This window comes from Platalea leucorodia (genome assembly GCF_965183815.1).
Source record: "Platalea leucorodia genome assembly, chromosome: 7".
NCBI classification, from domain to species: domain Eukaryota; kingdom Metazoa; phylum Chordata; class Aves; order Pelecaniformes; family Threskiornithidae; genus Platalea; species Platalea leucorodia.
Genome location: NC_138829.1, coordinates 55338971 through 55359709, shown reverse-complemented (window position 1 = coordinate 55359709; position 20739 = coordinate 55338971). Strand labels below are relative to the sequence as shown.

The 20739-nt window shown below is 52.0% G+C and overlaps 1 protein-coding gene across 2 annotated transcripts in view; it reads right to left on the bottom strand.

The window, feature by feature from the left end:
* LSP1 (lymphocyte specific protein 1) overlaps positions 1 to 20739 on the bottom strand; it is a 51160-nt gene that overhangs the window by 17152 nt on the left and 13269 nt on the right. For both annotated transcript variants that reach the window (XM_082318291.1, XM_082318292.1), the window contains exons 2-4: positions 7521 to 7673; positions 3936 to 4025; positions 581 to 776 (exon numbers count right to left, since the gene is read on the bottom strand). In XM_082318291.1, coding sequence (XP_082174417.1) covers positions 581 to 776; positions 3936 to 4025; positions 7521 to 7673 — 439 coding nt within the window. The remainder of the gene's footprint in view (positions 1 to 580; positions 777 to 3935; positions 4026 to 7520; positions 7674 to 20739) is intronic.

The following is a 20739-nucleotide window of genomic DNA, read 5'->3' as shown; positions in this document are numbered from 1 at the left end:
CAGCAAGTCAAAACCCATTTACAACAGAAGATACTTGCAGCTTAGCCACCCTAATGGACTTGCACACCACTCAAGTTCCAGCTTTGTCTCTCTTGTTTACCAGGAATTACTCCTCATCAGAAGAGCAAAGAAAGAAAACCTCAGCTGAGAGCAATGCAAGATTTAGAGATACATCAAGCCAAAGTGCTCCAAAGGTGCGATAAAGGCTGGGGAGAGAAAAACAAGCAGTAAAATTTAGATTTGAGTTCTTCTGAAGAGCTACTCACTGCCCACAAAACCACAGGAGAAATAGTAGCACTTTCCTTCTTGGTATTGCAGGGATGTGACTAAACCACCATAAGCTCTGGGAGCAAACACACCACCCTCACAAGAGGTCAGAGGCTGTCTGTAGCGACCCCAAGAAGGAACACAGGCAAGAGTGGCACCAGCCCCAGGTCATGCCATGACTGCTTGTCTACATGGGCTCAACACCCAGCAGTGTAAGCAGCAATGGTGAGCTGAGTTCTTGGAGAGCAGCCCTCAGCACCAGTTCTCCCACCAGCCCTGTGGAGAGCAGAAGGTCAGCTCCTCCTGATCCCACCTCTTGCTCAGCTCTCTCCTCTTCCTCTTGCTCTCGGACCCGTTCTTCCTCTTGGTACAGCCTCTCTTCTTCCCCAGTAACCACATTCTCCTCCCGGATCTCCTCTGGGCTTTCCTGATCCAGCTGGATCTGCTCCAGTTTGACTTCAGCTTCCCTCACACTACCGTCCTCTTCTTCATATGACTGTCGTGGAGACCTAGAGGTGGGGGGGAGAGATCAAAGGAGCAAAACATGTTGGTATGAGCCTACAGACCTCTAGAAAACCAATTTTATCGCTCTCCCAAGCCTACAGCTTGCTGGGTGTTTTACACCAGGGCTCACAGCAACTTCCATGGTCCCATCCAGTTCCAGGCACACAGGTGTAACAGCAGTCACATCACACTCCCATGCTTTGAATACCCAGGACACAGCTCAACTAAGAGTTGTGGCAGAGCTAAAAGTATCTGCACCTTTCCAGTCTCACCATGGGCAAGACCCACAGGAAAACACAGATCAGACAGACTTAAACGCCAGGTCCTGACATCTGCTCGGACCCCAGGCAGAGAGGACACTACCACCATGATATGGTGCTGGCTCAATTCTCTGCTCTGCTACAGCCAAAATCCCAGGTCAGCCAGTGTGCTCTGTGGTCCTGGTGCATAAACACAGATCTGACACTACCGCCACGGTTCCCAGCATCAATTCAACATGGAGCACCAAACACAGCCTTCCTCTCCCTTATCTTCCATGTTAATAGAGCCTCTCGCTGGAGGAGGATCCAACCGACAACACGTGAACGTGCCTCCCAAGATCCCCCTTTTTCCTAGCTAAAACTAAACTGCAGGGCAAGGCTGCACAGCCACTCGCGTAGGGTTTTTTTTTGTTTGTTTGTTTGCAAGGCACAGTGCTTCACAGGCAATGCTATATCCATACCTGACCCCAAGCCTCAGTTTTACCCACCAGAACAAATGACACCTCTACTCATGTCACTCATGTCATAGCCCAGCAAAACAAAGGAGTCCCAGAGCAGCCAGGGTCACTCCTTGGCTTTGGTTTAAAACACCACAATGGGGTTTGACAAGAGGATTCCTCCAGGTCTCCAAGGCTGCAGAGAGGAGACCCAGGAGTATGTTTAAGCAATCAGCTTTGCAAAAGCAGAGCAGCCCATGCTGTTGGGCACAGAGTTGGTGGGCGCACGTAACCCCAGAGCTCTCACTGGCTCACAGTCGGGCACCAAGATGTTACTGCCATCTTACTTTCCCTGGCCAGAGAACAGCTTTCTCCTCCCACCCATTTCTTAGAAAATCACCTGGCTTGTGACGGCAAGGCTAGAGAGCTGGCTAGCAGGCAGCTGCCAAAGTGCAAGGCTGACTCACTGCTTCTGCCTCACCAGCCAGCACCAAAACATGAAAAAAAGTTCAAGCGATGCTTTTCCACCCACCTCTCTGCTGCTGGGAAGGCAGCTCACAGGACAGCCACCATCCAGCCCTCCCAACTGACCACATAGGGAAAACGCTGATGCATACACTGGCTCGCTTGGCTTGCTACTAATCATCCTCCCACAACAGCGTAGTCACCAACAGCAAACAGGCTCTGAAGGTTTTATAGCCCAGGTAACTAGTTTCTCTTAACCAGGATGCCAGCAATGCCTCCATCTAAAGCGCAAGCTCATATTAAAAACTCAGGCCAGCAGATATGTGCAGTCTATAGGATGCCTTCTGCACCACAGCAATTTTGTATGGGAGGCAGCTAGTCTGACCCAACTCCCACCCTTTTGCATGCAGCTGATAGTTGTGGGGGCATGGATCTCCCCCCACAAAGTGGGGAACCAGAACCAAAAAGAACACGTCTTAGCACCAAGGTCCTCAGAGGATGCACAAGCCATTTTAGCTCCATCCAAGGGAGAGCAACTGTCTCCATGCCCTCAGTCATAGCCACCACCTAAACATCCTTTGCATAAAAAACCAGTTTGCTCCATATTCAATTAAGCAGGAGAGAGGGGAGCTGGGAAACCCTGGCCACAGTGCTACTTGTCCCAGCATGGAGCATCCCAGCCAGACACACAACCTACCTGGGCTCACACCACACTCCAAGCCTGTCCTTTGGGTGAGGCAGGTAAGCAAGGAAGAAGAGAAAAGCTGCTGAAGAGACTTTACAAGGCACAGCCACCCACTAGGAAGCAAGCCCAGCTTCTGCAAAAAGCTCGCTCCCAGCAAGCCCAGAGGACCTGAGCCCCTTCAGCTGCCTCTGGAAGCCAGCCTCCAGCCAAAAGCTTGCTCATCTCCAGCCAAAAGCCTTTAAAGCACCACCCCTCTCTGATGGGCTTCACCTGCCATGGGTGAAGCACCTCCCCTGCTCAGCACCCTCCTGCCCTGCTACAGAATAAACACAAGCATCACATAAAAACCCAAGGAGCAATTCCTGGGGAGGATAATGCAACCCTTCCAGCTAATTCTCTTTTGAATACCAAGAAGGGAATAGCAGCAGCCTTTCTCTCCAGACAAGCTCTTTGCAAGGGGGGTAGAAATAAAAGCAGTGTGCCAAAAGTAGATGGGACTGATTTCTAATTGCTCTCACAGATGTGATGATCAGTGCCATGGTGAGGTGCTTGAGCAACGCTTGTGGGATTGGGGCTGTGAAGGTACAGCTTGCAGAGTGGTTTAGCCACACTGTTTGGAAAAAAGTAAGAAAGAGGCGAACTCTATTTATTTGTTCAGCAGTAAATATTAACCTTAGGCATTTTTTCAGTCTCAGGGTAAAGAAGAGGCTGTGTCATCACAGGGTAAAATTTCCTATAAAATCAAGCTGCCAAGAGAGCTGAGTCATAGAGTTCACGTGCAGGTAGATGGTGTCCAAGGGAAGTGGTTAAGGCAGGAGTTTGCTTCAGCTCAGCAAGGGGAGAGTGATGGGAAATGGGGACTAAACAGCCAGCACACAAGCACCTCTCAGGGCTCTTTGCTGCCTGTTTTCCCTGACTGAAAGAGGAGTCAAGCACAAGGTGGGCTGGGGCCATAACACCCACTATGCTGCCATGAGCCAGGAAGCAGCAATAACTTAGAACAGCTTTTTAGGCTGGCCTGGATTATGTTAGAGACCATTTCAGCCCCTGCAGCAGCTCAGGTGGCTTAAATCCGCTCTTGTCACTCCTCCAAACCCAGGCGTCCTGGCAGGCTGCCATTGCTTGGAGTGCAAAGCTCAATCCAAACATCCCCAAAGCCCAGCGCAGTCCCTGAGCCCGTTCCTCCCCGCTAGCCTAAATGGCAGGTGGAGAACATCCGTCCCAGCAGTGCAGGACCCATCCTGCCCCTCCTTGGGGACGGTCCTTTTGCTGGGCACGTCGGTTCCCCTCCCCTCAGTCTGGCTGTGTCCTACCCACCTCTGTTTGCGCTGCTCGAGCTTCTGGGACCAGTCACTGAATCCCTCATCCTCCTCCAGCTCTGAAGTTCCGGATGGCTTAAAGTCATAGCTGAAACACAACAAGAAGGAAAATAAGGATGAGAGAGATGCAAAAAACCCTAAACCTGGCCTGAAAGAGCCCCAGCCTGATACCGTCCTTCTCTCCCTCCAGTTATTGCATCTTTTTTCTTCTGACTGCTCCCAAATCCCACTTGAAGCCTTATCCTTTGTTACAGGAAAGACGCCTTTGCCACACACTCAAGGGAGTGCCCTTGTACAAAGGGGGTCTCTTGAGGCATCGCTGCAAGATGGAGAGGAAGAAGGAGCAGCTCTGTGTCTCCAGCAGGAGCACCCTGCTGCCTGCCTGGTCTCTGTGTCCGCACACAGGCGAGAAAAAGACAAGCAGCACATCAAAACCAAAAAGCACACGGTATTCTTCTGCACCAGAGCTGGCCCTAGGTGTTTCAAACTCAGTTGCTGCTTGTCCTATGTTGGTATGCAGCTCCATTTCCTTTCCTTTTTTAAGAAGATTTTAAGCAATTTCTTTTCTAAGAAATCAGCAGGAGTTGGCCTGAACAGATCGCTGGATGAGGAAGGCATGAAGACCCAAAGATTAGGACACTGGCTCAAGTTCTGGGTTGGATCCTCACGCTGCCCTACAGCTCTGAGCCAGTCACATGCACTTGCATGACTCTGGCTCCCTTCCTGTGAGTACCCTACTGCTGTACGGAGCCACAGCCCTCCCGGGGCGCACAGCTGCCAGCAGCACACGCGGGCTGGCTGTGCATGGGGATTGTTGGGTTGTTTCCTATTTCTTTCCTTGTGTTCACAAGGAGAATTGCCTCCCGGCCGGAGGTCCTAGGTGGGCAGCCACATTGCAAGCATTGGCCTGAGGAGCTGGCTTCACAGATGTTTTTGGGATGCAAGGCAGTCACATCATCTGGGAATGGGAATTAGGATGTGGGACCCACAGATTAGTTTAAAACTCAGAGATTCAAAATACGTAATAAATGTGTGTGAGTCTTTTCTTTGCCTTTCTGGGCTCTTAGGTGGTGTCAGGAGATGCTTAGCCTCCTCCGTGACCCTGGTGGCTTGAAATATGGGGCATTTCTCTGAGATTTGTAGTCTCATATTGAACTGACTGCAGGAGCTGAGGGTTTACGAAAAACACGTGCCCTCGCCAGGCTCACCAGGGAGGGCAGCAGGGAGTGCACACCAAAAATGACTGCTTAGCCACAAGTTTGAGCATAGCCCAGCTCCTGCTGTGCTTCAGCATCCCCTTAGACTGCTGAGCACGATACCATGTTGGTCTAGGACATCACAGCCCAGGCTGGGTTATTTTCTGCTGCGTGTGTAGCAGTAGCTCATGAATGCCCCAGGACAACACTCAGGAAATTTGATGCAGAGCCAGGACAGGACCACAGATGTTCAGAGTCCCAGGTCAGGGCTTCACGCAAGCTGCAGTGCTGATGATGCCCAAGGCAGAATTGCTCTGGTATTTGTGGCCCCAGCCACAAACATGTGCTCAGGCTATCAGAAAAGCTCCCAGGGAGCAAGGGAGACAGGCCAAATGCTGTTTGAAAACTGGTCGCTTCCCTGTGCCCTCTGCAAACCCGGCCCCAGGGGAAGCACCAAGGCAGCACAGCCCCATCAGCACCACCTAAGCTGATGTCTTGGTTGCTGCTTGTCCTACATTGCTACGCAGCCCCGTTGGTTCCCAAGGCTGTGCATATCTTTTCTGCAAACCCACTATTTTGGGGTTATTTCTCTTTTTTTTTTAGTGGGGGAAGGGAGGAGAGGAGCTTTGCTCTGTCCCTTTGGTGCAAGGAAATGCCAAAGGTGGGTTTTCACAGACAGGAGTGACATGGATGGGATGAGTCCCAGCGCGGGAAGAGCCGAGGGAAGGAGGGGGCAGTGTTTACACAAGAGGCAGCAAAGATTTTCAGAAGATTAATAGCCAGGGCTGACCCCAGCTGCATGAGCAAGCCCAGGTGGCTGTCAGCAGCTGCAGAAGAAACCAGGGGATGGCCAGAGAAGAAACATGCTTTCCAGTGAAGCCTGCCCCAGCAAGCTCAAGCATCACAGAGCAGGGAGCAAAACCCCTCATTTTAGGAGTTCTTCTTGTCATTGCCCCCTTCGCAGATGTTTAAGCACTCAATTAAATTTGGGCACTACCAACGGTCCTGTGGGGTCAGCAGCGTGTCTGTGCCTGTGCCTACAGGACCGGAGCCTGCAAGCTGTGTTACTGGGGCTGCTGCACGCTGCTCTGTGCCTAAGGCTGCTCACAGCATCTCCCAGTAAAGCAGAGACCAGAGATCTTGTCAGCCATTTTAAAGACTTTTGAGAATTATTTTCCAACCCCCGTGTGAAGGGGGGCTTGGAAAAGCTAACAATTATTATTACTTTCCAGATCTTCTGTTTGCTTTTAGGGCAGACTGCAGTGGGTTTGTCTGCAGAATATCACTGGGTGTATTTCCACAAAAGATTTTGAAGCTTCTTTGCAATGCTTTTAGATGAAAAAAAAAAAAAAAGTCCTGAATAATTTTGAAAGTATCTGGGAAAAAAAATGATCTCTTCATGGAAAAAAATAGGTTTTTGTAAATAGCTTTTGTTATTTTTCCAGTAAAATGAAGCTGCTGCTTCTCTCTGACTGTAATCCCAAATCCTGCCGCCACTTTTCCATTGTGTTTAATATATTTAGAAATAAGTTGAACACATAAATAGTGAGAAGACTGGGGTCTTTAAGACAGAGTTTGGCAACTCAGAGTGCAGACTGGTTTTTGTGCCAGCCCCAATGCTGCACAGCACCTGGGCTGCTGAATTGTGGACACAGGGCGGCTGCGGTGGGATGCTGAGGTGGGATGCTGGGGACCTGACTGGTCATCCTGTCCCTTCTCCAGGGGTTTCCTCTCTGACAGCAGATAGCTTAGCATCTCCATAAATGCCTCCTGAGCCATTTCCATTTAGGAGTTGCCCCATTAAAGCATCAAGTTAACTTTAACCCTTGGAGCTGTGAACTGCACCAGCTCAGGAGCTGCTCCATGCTCCCCACCACCAGGGCAGCATCCTCCAAGGGAGGAGTGAGAGCCTGGCCAGGAGAGGTGATCGCTCGCTTGGCCACCAGCGCCATGACCTGCCCAGGGTTGTGTATCACATCCTCAGGCACATGTCTGTCTTCATACTTATCAGGAACTTCCATTAGTTTCGGTGTAGGATGATTCACAAGCTGAAATTTAACTAGGCACTGAAATGCCTGGCGATGGGGACTCCCTGCCTGAGCTCAGCCTTACCCAAGCTGTCCTAGTTTAAACTCTCAGGGCAGTAAAACACCCAGCCTCTAGCCAAAAAAAAAAGACAAAAGCAGAGATTCTGACTTTTTCTGCCCAAACTAGAAACACACTATTTGTTAGTCTGGGCTAAATCCCCCAACCCAAACCTATTAAGGAACTTCCCCATCTCCCCAAAGCACCCTGAACAACAGAGACGCCCGCTCCATGGATGCGGGAGGGTTTTGCTGCAAGGAGAGAGCATGTCACTGAAAGATTTATCCGCGGGTATTTCTTACTGATTTTCCTGTGCCAGACCCGCACTCTCCGAGCAGGAGCCCGTGCCATTCAAGCCCTCTTCTGCTTGGGACCTCAGCTGCTTCTCCCGCTCCCGCCGCCGCCGCTCTCTTGCTGCCTCCTCCTCGTCTTCCACACTCCACTGCGCTGTCAGCCTGCCAAGCCAGAGGGAAAAGCCATCCTTAACACCGTCAGGCAGCACCTGCAAAACCTGGTGATACCCGCCCCTGAGGTGCTGGGCTCCCCCCTGGCAAGCAAGGGACTCCTGCAAAGGAGCGCTCCCACCATGAGTGGTGGTCCTCGAAGTGGCATCCCCGCCTCCATCAGCACGGCTCCACGGCAGGACCGATCTATGTGCAAGGACAAGGTGGGAAACACGGACTGGGAGAGAGGTGGAGGAGAGCCTCTCCCCCCCAAGGAAGATGTGGTGTGTATCCCCCTCCTCCCAGACCAGGCACCTCCCCACAGGCTGGAAGCCCACTGGGACACACCATTCCCTGCAAAACAACTTTGCACCCTGGGAAGGGTTTGTAAAGGGTTTTGCAGTGCTGCAAGAAATCCCACACCTCCATCTCAAGCTTTGGCACAGGGAGGACGAGATCTGCACCCTGGGGGTGAGTTTTCTTAAGCAGCTGAGCTGCTCCTGCCTGACCAGGAGCAGAGAGAACAGCGGTGGAGGGCAGCGGCTGTGTCCCACTCTGCCCTGCCGAGCTTCCTTCCTCCCCTGCAGAGAAGAAAAACCTGCCCTGGCTTCTCCCAGATGTCTCAGCTGCTGGATATTAACAACTCTGTCAGCAGAACGGCCTCTCACATCCCTGAGGAAGCGATAAGGCAGCTGCCACATTCCTCCTCCAGCGATAACGCTGGTTTCTGCGCAGCATTGGCTCCTGCTCCACCGCTGGCGGCACCAGCTGGGATGCAGGCAGAAAGGGACGCGCTGCAGTGGCAGGGTCACCACTAACCCAAAGGGCTTGCGCTGGCAGCCAGAGCAGGGCAGGTCTGACTCGTGGTATCCGGGGCTGATGCCAGGGCAGATGCTGTAGCAGATGCTGGGGCAGGTGTTCCCTCACCCCACTCACCCCTGGCTCAGCCAGGTCCAAACCAGACCACGAAGGCTGTTTCACCTGGCATTTGCAAGCCTATTTACAGAAATGCTCTTGTGCAAGGCACGCACCCAGGAGTCAGGAAGGCGATCTCCCACCAGCAGCAGGACCCAGCCTGACTCGTGTCTCCCTGCCCCATTCAGGCACACCCTGAGGACTGCAGTCCCTATAGGATGAACCTGCGCAGCAGGAGATGCGGTGCAACCTCAGTTCAGGCTGGGGCAAAGAGCTTCTGGAAAGCAAAAGGAAAAAGAAACAAAAATGCCTTAGTTGAGGCTTGTTTCAGCCCAGTTTGAGTGAAGGAGGGGCAGGTTTCAGCTGCCCCAGAAGTGCCACTCTGCCAGACTGGCCAGCTTTGCCCACAGCCTGGATTATGAACTATGCGAGAAGACCTCACTAAGATGCTGTTTTCATTTGAGGTTCAGGACAGATACCTCTCTCTCTCAGCAAAGGAAAGGAAAAAAAAAAAAAAAAGGGGGATTAATTGAGACGTTTTGTTCAAGAAAAATTTGGCTTTTCTAATTACATTATGAATCTTGTCAACCTTTCCAGGGGAGACTCACTCAGAGTCTATTTTACTCTGTGGCACCAGCAGGACCACCGAGCTTAGCCCCAGTAGCATCCCTTCACAGAGTGGTCCCACCGCCACCCAGGCATGAAGCTGGGAGTGACCCCTCATCCCTGCCCTCCCAAACTCCCATCTCCCCTGAGGCAGCAGACCCGGGATATGGAGCCAGATGGAGACAGGTCACCCATCCCCACTGAGCCCACAGGGGAGCAGGGAATGAAGCAGATCCCGGACTTGGTCAAGAGACCGCTCCGCCGCCACATAATAGTTACGTGCCCGCCTTATTTTGGGTGGGGTCTGTTTGCAAGCAGCAAATTCAGCTGCCCTTTCCCCTTCTTCCCCCTCGTCGCCCCTTGCCACCTTGCTCTCCATGAGGAACAAAGCGGACCCGGACCAGAGCCCGGGCTCCCCTCCTCCCTTCCCTACTCGTCCCACACTCCTATTTATTGTTTTCCCCCAGGTTCCCATAGAAACCCTTGTCTGTGGGCCTGGCAGGAAGCCACCGTGTTGTTGTGTTGGGTTTTTTTTAATATATAAATGAAGTCATTCATTAAACTCTGCCATGATCTCCCTCCCTTGTGCGACAGCTCCAGATAGTCTCTGATTCAGAAAGCCTCTTAACCCCCGCTCGCCCAGATCGCCCCAGTTACGACAAGCAAGGTCCACATCTATGCCAGAACAAATTAGATTTCAATTTAATCCCTTCCCCAGCTCCTCCAGCTACTCGGGAAGCCACTGCAGAGGCAGCGCTGCACCAAGCCCCCGGCTTGGCTGGGGTACCCGGGGGAGTCCAGAGGCGGGTCCCCTCCAACCCACACGAGCTTTCCACAGTGCGAGAGCAACGTTGGTTGGCAGCCCTCTCCCTTTCCCAGTTGGATGTGACTAACTCTCTCCCCATGACCTCACCGGCTTGCTATTCTGTCCCTGCATCCTCCGAATGGGCTGAGGATAGTGCTGGGGGCAACTGTTTTGGGGAGAAGGATTTTTCTGCAAAAGCAGGGAAATATCTTTCCCAGCTCCTTGTGCCGCAGAGCAAATTGGCCTCTGAGTTGCCTGCCGCCACACTGGGTTGTGGCTCAGACACACTGAGCATTGCAGCGGGGCTGCAATGCTGGGAGGTCCATACCTGCCCCTCTCAGGAATAAGGGCTGTGGATAAAGCCCCCACCGAGGCCCTCCTCACTCCGGATTCTGAAATATCACCACCCTCCTGCAAACATCTAAACCCGGTTTATTAGCAGATTCAGAGCTCACTCTCATATTCAAACAAACTGGCAGCAGAGCAAGGTTTAATAAGTGATGCTTTGGGGTTCAGTGGTCACATTGACAAGCAGAGGGAAAAGGACGATTCCTTTTCGACTGACCTAGCAGCACAAATATTTGTCTTCAGTGAAAAACAAACAAAAAAAACCCCAAACAAATGAGAAACTAAACCTTGCCAAAATCCTTGAGTTTGGGTCAGCTACAAGGGTTTGTTGGACCACAAACCGAATGTGCCATTTTATTTTGGACAAGCCCAAGCCTTCATCAGTGTGAGGAGGGGGTCAGCTGGTAAACTGCCTTTCAAAGCAAAAAGGTGGAAAGATTTAATTTCCAAATGGTTCTGTTTTCTAAGAAGGGGCCACGGTCTCCCATTTGCTCTAATTGCTCGCAAGCACATTCAGTAACTCAACGTGCTCAGCCCACAGCAGTATTGCACAACCATCTTTCCCGTTTCTAGAAATAATTACCCAGCGCTTCAGGATCAGGCTGATCCTCTACCTTCACCTCCAGCCAGCGCTTTCCCAGGTCGGTCCTAGGCTAGGGAAGTTTTAGGAAGAAGCAGGCTCATAGCTGCTGGTGGGACTGAGAGCTCCCCACTTCTTTTCACCCAACACAGGACAGGGAAATGGAAAGCAAGAAGACTTGAAGCTTGAAGACTTGCAAGATGAGCTACACTGTGCTACACTCCTGCACCCAGTCACCTGCCTGGATGGAGGGGTTTTCCTGCAAGGAGAAAGGAAATTCACCCCCGCACACAAACATTAGGCGGACTGAAGAAGGAAGGGAGGATGGAGAGACTGCTCTGCTGCCCCGGCAGCCAGGAGCTGCAGGCAAGGCTTACTCTGGCAAAACCTCATCACAGGGCCGGGTCATTTCTCTTATGCAATCCCTACATGTTTGCCAACAGCTTTTGGAGGTCTTGGTTTGGGGCGAAACACTCTTAGTGGAAGGGGTTTATCTCTTCCTGAGGAGATCCTGCAAGTCTAGGGAAGGGCTGAAAGCACCTCGGTTCAGCTTTGGCCATGGGGCCACAGCTTGCCAAGCGTCTGGGATGCTCAGACTTCTGCTCTGACAGGGGCTGGCTGCCCATTTCAGATCCAGCTCTTGACTTCACCTCCCTCCGGACCCCCAGCCAAGGGAGGAGTTTTATTTCCATTTGCCCTACAAAACACCTCCTCCTCCCACAGAACAACGATAGAGCCTGCGCCGTTTCACATGGCCACAAACGCCCGCTCCAGACAAGCCAGCATTACTCGAAAGGTCACGTTTCCTTTGGGCAATTCCTCACCGGCACTTGAGGAGATTATAATATTCAGGCGAGGGAAATTTCTGGCACCAGATGAGCTGCATTTAAGGAAAATGCTGCAGACTCAAGGAGTCTTTTGCACGGCCGACGGCTCAAAGGAAGCTTTGCTGGCCCAAACCCAACCTTCAGCACTAAAGTTAATTCCAGAAAGGAAAATGAAATGCCTCCCAGAGGCTTTGGACTTTGCAGACTTGCGCCAGAAAAACCCAGGAACCCTCTACCAGTGCATTGGACATTCCTGTCTCCTGAGCTCACTGGGGCATCGGGCCAGGACGGTGTTGACTTTGGTCGCTGCCTGTGTCGGGTAGGCTGCCCCCTCAGAGCCAGGGTTCACGGGGGAACAGGTTTGGGGAACAGGGTTTAGGAAGACCCATGCTCAACCCCTGGCATGAAGGCTGCTGTTTCCCAGAGGGCATATAGCCCGTTGACCCCATGCAAATCCTATTGCAATCAAGGGTAAACCTCCCATCACCTGCAAAAAGCAAGAGTGTCTACCATCGCTGAAAATATCACCTGCAAGAGATGGGGCTGCATGAACTAGAGAGGAACAGGGAAGGGTACCCTGCATTCCCCAGCAGCCATCCCGTTGGCCTCTCTGTTGAGGTTAGGGAAAAGGGAGATGCCAAAAACCTGTGCAAGGGACCTTCCCCTTCCCACGTAATCCATCACAGCCTTGCCACAGTGCCAGATACAATATCAGTGCCCTGCTGCCCATCAGGGAGAGAGATCCCTCAGCATGCTCAGGGCAACGTTCTCTCACTGCCATCCAGCAACCAGCTACCAAAGTTGGCTAAGCAACATAAACCAAAATATGACCTAGGACTGTCAACAAGTTCATCCTGCTGCCAAGCAAAGCTGCCAGGCTTTATTTCATATTGCATTTATCACCCATTTATAAAGTGCCCAGACATGATTGGCAGGGGTGCTGAGATGTGCAGGTCACCCCATCACATGAAATAGAAGAGGACAACCTCAAAAGGCTTCAACAGAGCAACTCCCTCACCCATTTGACCTTCCACCAACAAATTAATCACTTATTAATCTCTTGTAAACAGCATATAATGGATCTGTGTGACTGAGTCAAGTATGCTGAAATAGCCAGATAATGCCTCCACTCACGTGATTCAGGACAACTAGCATCAGGCCACTGCAGAAGTCATGGCTGAGGACATTTGCATGCCACGCGCTGTCATACTGCCACGGCTGTTTCTCTCCATCCCTGGAAACCATTTATGACCTGGCTCAAATCAGTGTCCCAAGGGATGCTGCACACTGCGGGCACCAGTGTTAGGCATCAGAGAGTTCAGCATCTCAGCCCTTTCCAAAGATCCCTCTAAGACCCAGGTTTACCTCCACGTATCAAGACACCTTCAGAAACCTGAATGTAGGGAATGGAGCAGAAGTCCAGCTGGCATCCCGACCCCCTGATTACTGCTCTGCCAACAGGCTGCTGCTGAATGCCAGCAACCATGGCTGTTGACACCAGCGACATGGGCTGGCAAAGCATCTACAGTACGGCCATCACTGAGTCAGACAGCAGACAACAGTTACGCTTCTTGATGGATGGGTTTCTGTGGCTTAGGAGAAATGCGGCTTGATAGCAAAGACTACAGTTGGGTAATCATCTCACTGGATAAGGAAGGGGGTGTAGATAGCAGTACGATACAGGGAGACTGGAAAAAGAAATAAAATCAAAAACTATTATGTCACAGCCTGGAGTTTATTGCAGCCTAGTCTCGGGGGAGATGGTTATCCTAGCTCTGAAAGATCGGCTTGTCAGTCAAAGGCAGCCAGAGATGCTGCACAATCCTCTCCCTCCCATACATTCATGTAATTCCTCAGCTGCATTGCTCCGTTCAGAGTCCAGGCTACAGAGTTTGAACAAGAAGGGGGGCAGGGGGGAGAGGAAAAAAATGTGTATATATGCTTCACCCTCAGCCTTTTTCTCATACCAAGCTTCCCCACCCCACCCATAGCTGCACCATCTCAGCCACGTCTCCCTGTTCCTCCTATAAATCACAGCTCGCCTTCAAGATGCGAATAGCAGGGTAGAGCTGCTTCACACCCAGGGGCAGCCACAGAGTCTGTCCCCACCAACCCGCTGGAGGGGGTGCAGAAAGGCATCACGCATGGGGCAATGAGGACACGCCAAGGCATCTGAACAGAATATGATACGGCCCAAACTTTCATTGAGCAGAAATGGAAGAAAAACCACATGCAGCACAGCAGAGACCTATCTTCCCCTTAAAAATAAAAGCAACTCTTCCTTTTTAAATGTATCTTGGGTTTTCTCCACAAAAGCACATCCCATTTCTGCCCAAAGAAGGATGTGCAGATGTACAGCCATGCATCCACATATGCCAGGTATAAAACTCTGCCTGGTTTAGCCTATTCCCTGCCGAGATTGACCTGTCACTGTGGTGTGACGGGCAGGGAAAGCCCGAAGCTGGTAATTTACAGCTTCCACAAGCAAAACGAGAGACATTTGAGAAAGCTGGTGGCAAATGGCAGGAGCAGACCTCAGAGGAGGGACGTGGGCAGGACCAGTCCTTCAGCATGAGCCTCATCTGTCCCCTCCTGCCTCTCACAGGACGGCGGCTCCAGAAAGGCACATGGGATGGTCTGCACTTCCAGATGCCATGGGTGATGCACAGGCCACTCATAGAGGCACAAGGCAGCCGATGGGAACGACTGCTTGTTTTTATTATTATTGGTTTTAATCATGGCAGACAGAATCCCAATGAATCCCTTGCAAGATGATGGATTGCACCCCCAGGACCATGGGTCCTTAGCACACACATAGGCTGGTGCAGTAATGTATTAACATCACCGGTCAGGAATTTGGCGGGAGGGAGGAAAGGGCTGGAGTTCGAGCCCTCCCCGCGCTCCATGGTATTCAGTAGGTGTGAGAAATTGGTGCCATGTACGACCTCGAACCACGGCCCTTTCTCACGGTATCTCCATCTCGGCCCTAAGGTTCAAGAAATCAGAGGTTTTTTCTAAAGAGCAGGAAGTCTGGTCTCTGTTTTTGCAAAGGAGAAGCATGCCAGAGGAGAAAATAAGACTTGTCAGAGAGGTTTGGACTGGCTTACCCAACTTTTGTATTTTAATTTTCCCCTCTCTCAAAGGGAAGCAAGCCTTCGTAGCTTCCCTGCCTTGGCCACAGTCAGCCAGCATCCTCTTCAATACACTCAGGCTGGAAAACAAGTCTGAGCTTAGGGAGGCGAGCAATACCCTTACCCCTGCTTCAAGCCCTGGATTAAGAGTGAGATTTGTACCACGCATGCTGCTTTTTATAGCACCACTGGCTTGGCCACGAGTCCTTCATTCTGCAGCCCTCAGGGCGACGCAGTCCCCCCAACCCCTGCAGCCCCCGGCAGCAGGAGGGAGTTTGCTACCCGTGCACTGGCCGGAGGCAGCAGGGAGGCCGTGGGAATGTGCTGCTCCGCTCCCTGGGAGAGTTGAGGCTCTCTTCGTTTATGGCCATTGCTGATGAGTTGTGCTGCAACAGGAACTGGAGTCAGCAGCAAGCCCTCGGTCCCTGCTGCGCTAAGGCAGCATGTGTTCATGAGAAAAACCAGTCTTTGCCCCAAAATACTGATTGCAACTCCCATGCAATTGAATGAGTGAAGTCATACCAATGGTGGGAGAAGGAAAAAAAAAAAGAGTCTGGAAGGTGAAAATTTGTTCTCACACACCATCCCAGCTGCAAAGCCTCAGACCCCAGTGTCCCCGTCCAGTGCCCTTTCCAGCTGAACCATGCTCAGACACGTGCGGTGGTCCTTATCCACCTCACCAGAGGATGTGGATAACCTGCAGCTGCAGCCCCGAGGGGCTCAGAGGCTCACTACAGTTCCCCAAAATTTCCATGGGCTCAAGTTCAGGCCCTGAATATCCAATTGCTTGAGAGCAGGTAAAAGTCTGAGACAAGCAAGTCTAAAAGCAAACAAAGACCATCAGCTGGCTTCTGGGAAAAGTCAATGGTAGGCGGAGTGCTCCTGATGACACAAGCCCCAGGGCTGGGAAAATCTGGGAATGGATCCACAGGGTACTCAGAGGGGATGGATGAGCTGCTGCCACTGGAGAGAGAAGGATGAGCTGCCCTCCTTGGGGTGAAAGCAGAGGGAGGGCATCCCACAAAGCACCCAGGGATGGGGTGCCCACCATGAACCAGCTTGGCTCCTTACCCCCACCCTGCCCCAGGGCCCAGCTGGGCTGCAAAGCCCCAGGTCCCTCCTGGCTTGCAAAATACGGTGACATCACTTTGCAAGCAGCTGGCATCACGAGCAATGCTAGGATGTGGAAAGCCCCCAGGGCATGCCCTGCTGCCGAGGAATCAGTCTGGCCCAAAGGAGCCTGGCTGCTCCTCCCCACCAGCAGCATCTGGTTGCCTCTCCTTTCCCATCCACCCTCCTCTTGTGGGGCTCGCAAAGGTCCCATCAGCTCTGCCCTGGCCCTGGCAATGGGACACAGAGGGATAAAAAAAAGGCCACTGATAAAAACATCAAAATAGGGAGGATTCGGGAAGGGGAGCACTGTGGTGGGTAAGCCCTGCAGGGACCATAGGCTCCTGGTGAAAGGTTGAGGCAGCATTACAAAGTATGAATTGCACTGATGAAGGCCCTTGTCCCCCCCACTGTCCCCATGCCAGCATCCCTCCCTCCTCTCCCCACACAGCAGCACTGCTACTGGCTCGTTCCTGCACGTTCATTTTCCCTGTCTCCCCCTAAAGAGCTGCCCCACTTCATGGCAAGCTTTCCTCACTCCCCCTACCTATCCACAACCTGGGGAGGTGGAGTAAAGAGATGCTGCAATAGCCCTCAGAGGCAGTAACTGCTACCTCTCAGGCAACAAACCATGCCCAGGCCATGTCCTGGCATCAACCACCCTCCAAAAAAATGGCCTGCCCCTTCAAAGCACCATCCAGCCCTCCCAGGCGCTTCAAGCTTCTTGTTCCCAGCTCAGCGCTCGGGAGGTCAAGACAGAAATACTGGAGTAGCATCTTCCCTGCTGAGACACATCCTGGCAAGCTCCAGGAAACATCGCATGCAGGCGGAAAGGAAGGCATGCCACAGAGGTGGGCAAAGCCCCTGGATCCCCATCAAACTAAATATTACACTCCTGACATACACCAAAATTCAAGGAGTTCAGGGAATTTTAAAGCTACCCCTAATGCTGGGGGACTCTGAGCATCGCCAGGACGTTGCTCAACGATGCAGCAGCACATTGCAGGGAGAAAGAAGGGACTGTGCAGCTGCCTTGTGGGCACCAGGATCACAAGTGCTGGCATCGGCTGGAGGCAGAAAGCGTCTCATCATGTATGGCGGGCCAAAACACAGGGGCGTGCAAGCATGACTGCAGATCTCATTTTGGCTTCCCATGTTAATGACTCCACAGAAGAGAAAGAAGCAGAAGTCCCATCCTACAGAGGAAATAATTAGGTTTATCACCCAATCTAATTTTCTGACTTGTTTTCTTCCCCTGAGCTTTTTCATCCTCAAGATTTGGTCCCCCTTCCCTATAGCATTATTTGTACTTCAGACTCTATGGCATTGCAAAAACATGTAATTATAGACACTCATTTATTTGTTGCCTGTGCAGCAGCCATGCTTTGGAGCCCCTGTTCTGGGCCAGGTCCCCCGTTGTGCTAGGAAATGTGCAAGCAGTGTGCAAGAAAACTGTCCTTTCTCCCCAAGAATAGATCACAGCTCACTTCCTAATGACACCCAGGATTCACCCACATGCTGGATAAAAACCAAGCCAGCTGAGAGGAGAGCGGCAGCTCTTCTAACGCACATCCATCCCTACTCACACTTCACCCCACAGCTGCACACCCCAGGCAGGCACCAACAGCCTGGCTATGGGGAGGTGACTGCAGCAAGCCACCGCAGCACTTAGTGGGAGCGGTGTCAACCGAGAGGCCCGATAATCCAGTTTTGAGGAGCGGCACGGCTGATTTACAGAGAGGCTGATTTGTAGGTTAATTAAACAGCCATATTCTTTTGTGAAACACTTGAGGCTCAATAGAGGGAGAGTAAAATTCCAGCAGGAGCAGATAATGAACTGAATGAATCGACATGACAGGCGCTGGATCCCTATCTTATTTATAGGAATTCATTAGAAGGATAAGGAAAAATAGACCACGATAACAAGATCAAGCGACTCATGTTTGGAGAGGACTTTAAAAAATACAAAGTCTTGCAGGCGTGTGAGGGATTACCGCTGTCAACGTGCCACAAAGGGAAAAATCTTTCCACAGGGATATCCCGATAGAGAGACTATGCCAGATGAGGGGAGTGCCCGGGCACACGGGGCAAAGGAGGGGAGGTAGATAACCCTGCAATTGCCCATTCTTCCCTATGCCTTTCCCAGGTAATTACTCAGCCACTCCTGCTCTGCTGTCCAAGGCATAACCCTGGGCTCTTTTCAGCCTCCAGCCTTTCAGATGTAAATGGCACGCTCCTGCAAAGCCGCGTGTCCCGCTGCTGGCAGCCGGCGATGAACAAGGAGGGCTAATCTTTCCAGCCCACCTCCATCCAGGCTGGGAAAAGGTGAAGGATGTTTCCCAGAGTGCTGACTCAGCGCTTCAGCCTGTGGTGCCTCTGACATGGCCCATGATGTGCTCTCGAGCACATCAACCCACCCTGAAACCCAGCGTGGGCTAAAAGTGTCAGCACAGTCTGTGGAAAAGCCATTTCACACAAATTTGGCTCCTGGGATCAATGTTTGGGTGATGGCAGCCAGGCACTCCTGCTCCGCATGTGGGCTGGGCTACTGTGTCTGAAATGCTGGGGTTTTGTCTCAAGCACAAGGCTGGATGCTTAAGCATTGGGACTCAGTTCTTCAACCCAAAATCCATGAGGCTTTTACACTGGTTTCAGCTCAGGATGCCTTAACCCAGCTGTAGGACAGCCTGGCAAGCAGCTCCCTTGGCTGAGCAATGCTCAGAGAAGGTAATTCCCTGGTTATTCCTGCTGATGCTCTGCAGCAGGAGCAGCTGGGTAAATCTTGGCATTACACCAAAATCCCCAGTGCTTGTGAATATGGCTCTGAGCAGCCGTTTTCACTCTTGTGCTCCAGGTCACTGATGCACTCGGGCACATCAGGAGAGCCTAGGACCTACACAGTGTAACTGCTCTGCCTGCAGTCACCTTGGGACAGATAAAAGTAGAGCAAGGCAATCTTGACAGCAATATATCTTCAAGTCAGAAGCCTCAAGCCATTCACTGACTGAAGGAGCTTGTGCTGGCACCCAGACTGGCAGGGCTTGCAGAGCCAGCCCCATGGTCAGGCTCAGGGGGGAAACTGCTCTGGGAGAAAACACAACTGCAAAACAGGCTGTGCTGTGCACGGAGGAGATCCTGCCTATTCTCCTGTTAACTCCTGTGAGCATTAGTGGGGTTATCTGGGTGTAAACCATGGATGAAATCCCTCACACACCTTCACACCCCACCTCCCTCCTCATCTGTAAGCAGGACTGGAAAACACAGCCACAAAGCCAAACCTCAGCCAGGTTAAACGTGATAACACTACGCAGGACAAATGTCATCCCAGAGTTCCTCTGGCAAAAGCCCCTGTGAGTCTCTAGGGCACCAAAAGTCCCTTATCCACAGCAGGAGGAACTTGGAGACACCATTAAGGACAGGAAAACACCTCTGGCTTGGGCTGTGCCAAGGACAGCTCTTTGGACACCCCTTTTCTGTGTGCCTCCGCCCTCATCTACCATCCTGCAATATAAGTTGCCACACAGCTGTGCACAGGTGTTTCCCACCCCGATTCACTTGCCTGGCCCTCCTCAGTACCAGCTGGCGCCAAATCTGAGCCCACCCTTGCCTGCTGCACACCCACATGGAGGTTTCCGTACCCCTTGCAAGCCCCTGACCAAGCCCTGTCCTGAAACAGGGATCTGTAACCAAGATCCCAGTCCCTCTGGGTTGAGACCAGGGAAAGAGCACAATGGGCCAAACAGGGGATGAACAGAGAGGAGTCAGCTCCTCCTGCCAGCTTCCCATCCCAGGGGTCCGTGCAACCAGTGGGAGCTTTTCTGCCCACTCCCCTGGGTCCAGAACGGGCCCCAGGAGAAGGCGGGAGGGACTGGATGGCTGTAGGAGCCAGTTTCCCTTCCAAGGCAAGAAACTCATTGGAGGCGTGAGGTTTAGAGGCTGCATCACCAGCCAGGGAAATCCCAAGCTGACTGGAAAATGCCTGTCCAAATAACCCTCATGCCCCCACCTTGACACCTTCTACATCCCAGCTGGACAGCACCAGGCACTGGCAAGCACAAGGGAGCCAAGAGGTGGGATGTGAGTCCAGAAGTCCCTAATTCCATCTCTCACCCATCCAGCTGCTCAATTAAATATAAAGAGGTGAGGAGTGCGTCTCTTCTGCCCGGTCAGAGCCATCAGCATGGCACAGAATAAGCTCCCCCAGCACTGGCGGCCAGAGGAGGGTCCTGGAGACCCATAGAGGAAGGCAGCATTTCCAGCCCCCGCTGAAAAGCAATATTTCCAGCCCCCAGGGAAAAGCAGAGTGACCGCATGGAAGGGAAATCCAGCGCCAGCAGACAATGTAGCTGTCCTCCCCGGCTCAGCCCCAGCTGACAAACGAACGGGAATAAACCCAACTGAACCATCCACCTCCCTGCTCTGGCAATTATACTCCGAGAGAAAGGTTCAAAGCACTATTGCTATTAATTAAATCAAAAGAGCAATGTCAGCTTGCAGCCCTGGGAAGATCTGGCCCTTTACAGATCTCTGAATTGAAAATGCACATCACAGCATGCCCAGCATACATTTCCTAGAAAAAAAATTCTTTTTTCTAGGCAGAAGCCTCCAGCACTCAGGGGACACAAAAAGACACATACTGAGACATCCCTCACATAGAGAGAGGGGAGGAAATCAGCCGGCTCAGGTGAGTGTCACAGTACAGTTGTGCTCAGTTATTTCAGTTGTGTGCTCCTGGAAAAGCCATCAGTAAGTTCAA